The sequence below is a fragment of the Rhagoletis zephyria genome, unplaced genomic scaffold (genome assembly GCF_001687245.7).
Source record: "Rhagoletis zephyria isolate East Lansing unplaced genomic scaffold, Rhagoletis_zephyria_1.1 Rzeph_scaffold_22442, whole genome shotgun sequence".
NCBI classification, from domain to species: domain Eukaryota; kingdom Metazoa; phylum Arthropoda; class Insecta; order Diptera; family Tephritidae; genus Rhagoletis; species Rhagoletis zephyria.
Window position 1 is genome coordinate 1 of NW_016179500.1, and position 7,255 is coordinate 7,255.

At 36.3% G+C, this 7,255-nt stretch overlaps 1 protein-coding gene across 1 annotated transcript; it reads right to left on the bottom strand.

Annotated features, from left to right (window-relative positions):
• Positions 1 to 4,204: 4,204 nt before the first annotated feature.
• LOC108381402 (serine protease easter-like) lies at positions 4,205 to 5,513 on the bottom strand (the record flags this gene model as incomplete). Its single annotated transcript, XM_017637819.1, has 2 exons — positions 4,205 to 4,971; positions 5,497 to 5,513. Coding segments are annotated over 2 exons (723 nt in total), but the record flags the coding sequence as incomplete, so codon positions are not given.
• Between the last annotated feature and the right edge of the window lie 1,742 nt (positions 5,514 to 7,255).

The following is a 7,255-nucleotide window of genomic DNA, read 5'->3' on the forward strand; positions in this document are numbered from 1 at the left end:
CACGGCTTGAGTGTGTGCATACATGTTAAAAGGGGAATCCCCTATTTCATTTTTATAATGAACAACAAAGCTTGCTTGCGATGTTTTTGAATTTTGTCCGTTTATGAGAAATTATTTCATGGAAATGGCTTGAAATACAGTGTCCGCGTCCGGTTATTAGAGCGTCCGTTTATTAGAATGATATTTGTATGAAAAAAGGATTGAAAAACCTGTGTACACAAAATTTGTCCGGTTATTGGAGCTGTCCGGTTATAAGGACTGTCCGTCTTGGGGAATTTCACTGTACACCCGAAAGTTCCAGAAATCTTAAATAAGTCCCAAAAATCTGGAAATAGTCTCGAAAGTCCCAAAAATACCCAAATTACTCCCTTTAATCCCGAAATAGTCCCGAGAGTCCCAAAAATCCCTAAATAACCCCGAAAGACCCAACAGTCCCGATATTAGTTCCGAGAATCCCGAAATAGTCCCGAAAGTCCCAAAAATCCAAAAAAAAGTCCCAAAAATCCCAAATTAGTTCTCAAAATCCCAAAATTCCTAAATTAATCCCAAGAATGGAGAAATAGTCCCGAAAGTCCCAAAAATCCGAAATAAATCCCGAAATACTCCTGAAAATCCCAAAAGTCCCAAAATCAGTTCCGAGAATCCCGAAATAGGCCCGAAAGTCCCAAAAATCCGAAAATAGGTCCCAAAAATTCCGACTTAACTCTCAAAATCCCAAAATTCCTAATTAATCCCAAGAATGGAGAATTAGTCCCGAAAGTCCCAAAAATCCGAAATTTATTCCAAAAGTCCCGAAATACTCCTCAAAACCCTGAAATGGTTCCGAAAGTCTCAAAAATCCAAAAAGACCCAAAAAAACCGATATACTCCCGATAGCCCCAAAAGTCCCAAAAATACCGAAATATATTCCGAGAATTATGAAATAGTCCAGAAAGTCCCAAAAATCCTGAAATAGTTCCGAAAGTCCCATAGTTCCTAAATTAGTCCGGAAAATCCCGAAATGGTCCCGAAAGTCCCAAAAATCCCGAAATACGCCCGAAAATCCGAAATTATTCCTGAGAATCCCGAAGTAGTCCAAAGTTCCTAAAAATCTGGAAACTGTCCCGAAAGTCCCGAAATTACTCCCGACAATCTCGAAATAGACCCGAAAGTTCCAAAAATCCTAAATAAGTCCTAGAAATCTGAAAATAGTCTCGAAAGTCCCAAAAATACCTAAATTACTCCCGACAATCACACGAGCCCCAAAAATCCCTAAATAGTCCCGAAAGTCCCAACAATCCCGAAATTATTCCCGAAAACCTCATAAATCCAAAATAAGTTCCAAAAATCTGGAAATAGTCCCAAAAGTCCGATATAAGTCACAAAAATTTCGAAATTAGTCCCGAAAGTCCCGATATTAGGTCGGAGAATCCCGAAAGTCCCAAAAATCCGGAAACAGTCCCAAAAACTAGAAATTAATCCTAAAACTCCAAAAATAGTCCAGAAGTCCCAAAAATTCTGAGAATACCGAAATACTGCCGAAAGTCCCGCTATTAACTTCGAGAATCTCGAAAGTCCCAAAAATCCCAAAACTAGTCCCAAAAATCCCTAAATATTTTGAAAGTCGTTTCGAAAATCCCGAAAATCTTAAACAGTTTCCGGGAATCCCTAAAGAATTACGAAGTAGCTTCGAAAATCCCAAAATAGTCCCGAAAACCCCGAAATGGTCTTCTAAATCCCGATTTAGTCTGAAGTCTCTCTCAAATCCAGAAAAAGTTCCCAAATTGAGGTGTGGTGAGTTTAGGTGAGGTGTGGTGAGAACGAGTGTGATGAGTTCAACTGTGGTGGGTTAAGATTTGGCGGATTTTGGTGTACCAGTAGGAGGTGTGGTGAGTTCAGGTGAGGTGTGGTGAGTTTGTATGTGGTGAGTTGATTTGAGGAGAGGTGAAGTGAGTTGTGGTAAAGTAAGTTGAGGTGTTAATTCTCTAAATTTCTCCTAAACTATACAGTATTTAGTTTGAAAGTATTTAGCCATCGACTAAAATACCTTGGTACTTTAGTGAAAGTATTTTGCATCCCCAATATACCTGAATACTTTGGACCAGAGTATTTAGGGCCTGCTAAATACTTTCGTTTTTTGTACTTTGGTATCTAGCAGCTCCTAAATACTCAAGTTTTTCTTACTTTAATATCTAATAGCTCCTAAGTACCTAAATACTTTTTACTTGAGTATTTAGAACCACCTAAATACCTAAGTAAATAGTACTTGGGTATTTAGCAGCTCCTAAATAGCTAAGTAAATAGTACTTGGGTATTTAGCAGCTCCTAAATACCTAAGTAAATAGTACTTAGGTATTTAGTCATCTCAAAATACTAAGTATTTGTGTATTTAGTACCCAAAGTGGTACTTTAAGTACAAAAGTATTTAGGTGTGCCCATCACTGCTTCAAACAAGCTATCTAACGCTATCTTTTGTGTTTATAAAATATAAATATGTCGTAACGTTATCGCCTGAAAACTAAAAATCGGGCTGCTGAAAATATAGATTTCGAGAATTTTCTCAAAAACGGGCAGTCGATTTTATTCTTAGTTTCCACAAATCTAGCCCGAAACCTTAGCTTTCATCCGGTATATAGCTTATATCTGGGAAAACTCTTGTTGTGGAGATATGCGATTCAACTTGAAAAAATATCGTCCCAAAAAGGGTCAAATGGTTAAAAATTAACATGTCCGTATAATTTGGTTACTTTAAGATATAAAAATAACATACTTNTTCATCCGGTATATAGCTTATATCTGGGAAAACTCTTGTTGTGGAGATATGCGATTCAACTTGAAAAAATATCGTCCCAAAAAGGGTCAAATGGTTAAAAATTAACATGTCCGTATAATTTGGTTACTTTAAGATATAAAAATAACATACTCAGTGCTCCGAAAAAAGTTCCCATTCCCCGATTGCCACTCAAATCGAAATTCTCTGCAAATCGGGTAATTTCCCGCGAGTTGACAAGTTGAAGGATCCAGCTGTGCTAATCACTTCGTACATGTATTGGAAACCACAATTTGTGTGTATTTTAGAGTTTTTTTCAGTCATATCCCGAAATTGTAACACTTTTCCCCGTTTTAATTGCAGGTATGTACACAGTATTTAACTACATGGGTTTATCACCCGCACTTAGGACCGGTTGTTCGATGTCTGATTATCACTACTTGCCGGTTAAACATCATTATCGACGTTTTCGACATCATGCATATAACATGTAATCGATAAAGCAGTCGTTGTATTTAACCGGAGCTTCTACCTCCGATTAGTGCTAATGAGACATTGAACAACCGGCCCTTAACCTACCTGGGAAGACGCATACAATATTACCTACAGTTGTACATAAATATGTATGTATGAATGCATTTAGTTCACCCAATGTGCCGCTACTACTTACATACATATGTATAAATTGCCACTGAGCAAAACTACTTGAGAAAAAAGCATTAGTTTAATAGCACGAGTGCAACACCGTACACATGGTAGAAGTTAAACTTCTTAAAAAAAGCACATGTGTGCGCCCCACACCCGGTAGAAATCTTAACAAAAATAAACTACGAGACAATCAGACGAATACAGTTGTTTATTTTATCCAAAGTTGGTACCAAGTTGATAAGTTTTTATCATTTCTCACAATTTTCTTTTATTTTTAATTTTTTCGAATACAGAGGATATGATCATTCTTTTTTGCGTTATTCCGTATACGAAAAATTATATGTTTCAATGGAAACATCGCTTTGAATACACAATTTAGATTTAGATAATATTTTTAGCAATTTACTTGAGAAAAATAGAACATTTAGATTATTGTTTGTATTTTCGTCGATTTTAAATTTGCTACCCCAAAATAATTGATATCAAATAAAACACCTCTTTGAGGTAAAATTTTCGAGTGACGAAAGCTGAACTAGAAACACAAAATTTATGATATCAATTTCGTGACGAAAATTATACGCATTTTTTAACTGCCTTTGAAACGTACGGAAAATCTTTTATTATTTATTCGGAACGTTGCGAAATTGCGTCTACTGCTACAAGCACAAAATAAAAAACAGAACTTTTGCAACGATTCGTATGAATAAAAAAGATTTTCCCTACGTTTCAAAGGCAGTTAAAAAATGCGTATAATTTTCGTCACGAAATTGATATCATAAATTTTGTGTTTCTAGTTCAGCTTTCGGCACTCGAAAATTTTACCTCAAAGAGGTGTTTTATTTGATAGTATTTACTTGTATGACTCTTTTTATTTTCTAATGGTATATCGTATCCAATCTACGAAAGAACCCACACGAGTATAAACGCCTGGAAAACCTTCCTGACCACAGGGCGTCGGCCCAAAAGAAACCACACCGACCAAAAAGTATGATTCCAATTCGTTAAACTTGTGTGGAAACATCAGCGGTCCACCGGAATCACCACGACAGGTGTCAATGCTTTTCTCACCACCAGCACACATTTGAGTGTCCCCAAGATCAATCCTTGCGTCAGTACGGTATTTATTTTTGCATTTTTCAAGACTTTGACCTCTAACTAATGCTTTAAGTTTCATTTTGCTTTTATTACTCGTTTCGGTAGCTCCCCACCCTGCAATGTCCATTGTTGCATTTTCAAAGTTGTCCAAACGAAGTTTTGTATCCATTGCTAAGCAAATCGGCCCAACAAAATAGTTAAAGTTGATTTTTTCTTGAAGACGCAATAATGCTATATCGTTTGCTTGAGTCCTTACATTGTATCGGGGGTGGCATAATTGTTCTTCAACATTGACGTCCAAGTACAGGCCAGCACAAAGCGAATTACCTCGACTATCAATTTGGCAATCTCTTTCGGTCTCTTGATTCCATTCTCTTAAACGAACTCCAGTCAAAGCCCAACTTGCAGGGAGCATTCGTTTGCTAACACAATGGGCTGCCGTAATAAGGTAACGTTCGTTTATCAGACTGCCACCACAATGAAGACCAGAATCGTTGTTGCCTACGAATGAAAAAGTTTGTTTTCAATAGTGAACAAGGCGAATATACATGTGTAAGGTGATAGTAGGAGTACAAAATAAAATAAAAACAAGTAAGAAAGTTTAAGTTCGGGTGAAGCCGAACATTAAATACCCGGCGCAAGTTTTAAATATATGTTTTTTCACCTTTCCTTAAGCTACCGCTAGGCGGTAAGCCGGGTTGTATCAATGTTGAGTAAATTAGCGTCCTTAAATTTTGAAATATTGCAGTTTCAACCATTTCTGAAATTTACCGTTATATGAAAAGCGGCCGCAAANAACATTAAATACCCGGCGCAAGTTTTAAATATATGTTTTTTCACCTTTCCTTAAGCTACCGCTAGGCGGTAAGCCGGGTTGTATCAATGTTGAGTAAATTAGCGTCCTTAAATTTTGAAATATTGCAGTTTCAACCATTTCTGAAATTTACCGTTATATGAAAAGCGGCCGCAAATTTAGTCAGATTTCAATAATTTTCAACGTTTTGCTTTTATGTGGCAAGCACAATAAAACTACAGAGTTTGGTACAAATTGGTAGAACGAATACCGATATACATATATGTGATCATAAGTGGGCGGGGCCACGCCCATTTTCCAAAATTTTACCATAAACGTATTTCTTGGTAAAGTATTGTTGCAGGCTTCAATTTTGAATAAATTAGCTTTAACATTTACTGATTTATCGAAGATTTTGTATTTCTCTAAATTACCGTTCTATGGAATGTGGGCGTGGTTATTATCCGATTTTTTAAGTTTTCGGCCATTTAGTATGCTGTACCAAGGCCAACAACTGTGCCAAGTTTGGAAGAAATTGGTGCAGCGGTTACCAAGATATACACATGTAACCATAAGTGGGCGTGGCTACGCCCATTTCCAAAAAATTTATAATATTATTATTTTTCGTCTAAAAATTGTTGCAAATATCAATTTTGAGTGAATAATCTTCAGTAGTTACTAAAATATCGCAGTTTTCGTATTTCCGAAAATTACCGTTATATGGGATGTGGGCGTGGTTACAATTCGATTTCGCCCATTTTCAATACCAACCTACCTTGGATTAGCAGAAACCTACATACCAAATTTCGTTGAGATATCTCAATTTTTGCTCGAGTTATCGTGTAAACGGACGGACGGACAGACAGTCACCGCTTAATCGATTTCTCTTTTCATTCTGATCATTTATGTATACATTTGTCTATATCTATCTCGATTCGTTTTGCCTGTTACAAACAACCGTTATGTGAACAAAATTTATATACCCTTGTGCACAAGTGCGCTCGGGTATAAAAATATTTTAATTTTATCATTATACGCCGTGAGACCAAAAAAAATCCACTGTTCTAATAACACCACCTTATATGATAGTGAATATGCAATTAAAAACTTACACTAAGCAAAAGTACCACGATTTTTTCAAACAGTGACATTTTGGTTGGGCATTAGAAAATATTCGTGCCATTATTAAAAAAAAAGTTATTCAATTCATTTCCACATCGGATTTTTTTTTAATTCCTCCAATTTTTGTCATTTCAATGCCTAGTGGAAATTCGGCATTACCGATTATAGATTTTGGAACAGAAAAAGTATAAGGGTACTCATCTATATGCGCAAGTTTCATATTCGGGCAATTGGGCAACTTTGCGCAGCGTGTTTCATAAGGACAATTTTTGACATTCAATTATTTGACAATACTTAATTTAAAAAGTTGAACATTTGAAACTCAAATTTAGGTAAATATTTAAGTCTTACGAAAAAGCGATGAGCACAAATCAATGAGAGTAAAAACAAGTAAGAAAGTCTAAGTTCGGGCGGAGCCGAANAATTTCGAAATATTGAAGTTTCAAGCATTTCTGAAATTTACCGTTATATGAAAAGCGGCCGTAATTTTAGTCCGATTTCAATAATTTTCAACGCTTTGCTTTCATGTGGCAAGCACAATAACCACACCGAGTTTGGTACAAATTGGTAGAACGGTTACCGATATACATATATGAGATCATAAGTGGGCGGGGCCCGGCCCATTTCCCAAAATTGTACCATAAAAGTATTTCTTGGTAAAGAGTTTTTGCAAGCATCAATTTTGAATAAATTAGCTTCAATATTTACTGATTCATCGAAGATTTTGTATTTCTCTAAATTACCGTTATATGGGATGTGGGCGTGGTTATTGTCTGAATTAAAAGACTTTCGGCCATTTGGTATGGTGTACTAAGGCCAACAACTGTGCCAAGGTTGGAAGAAATTGG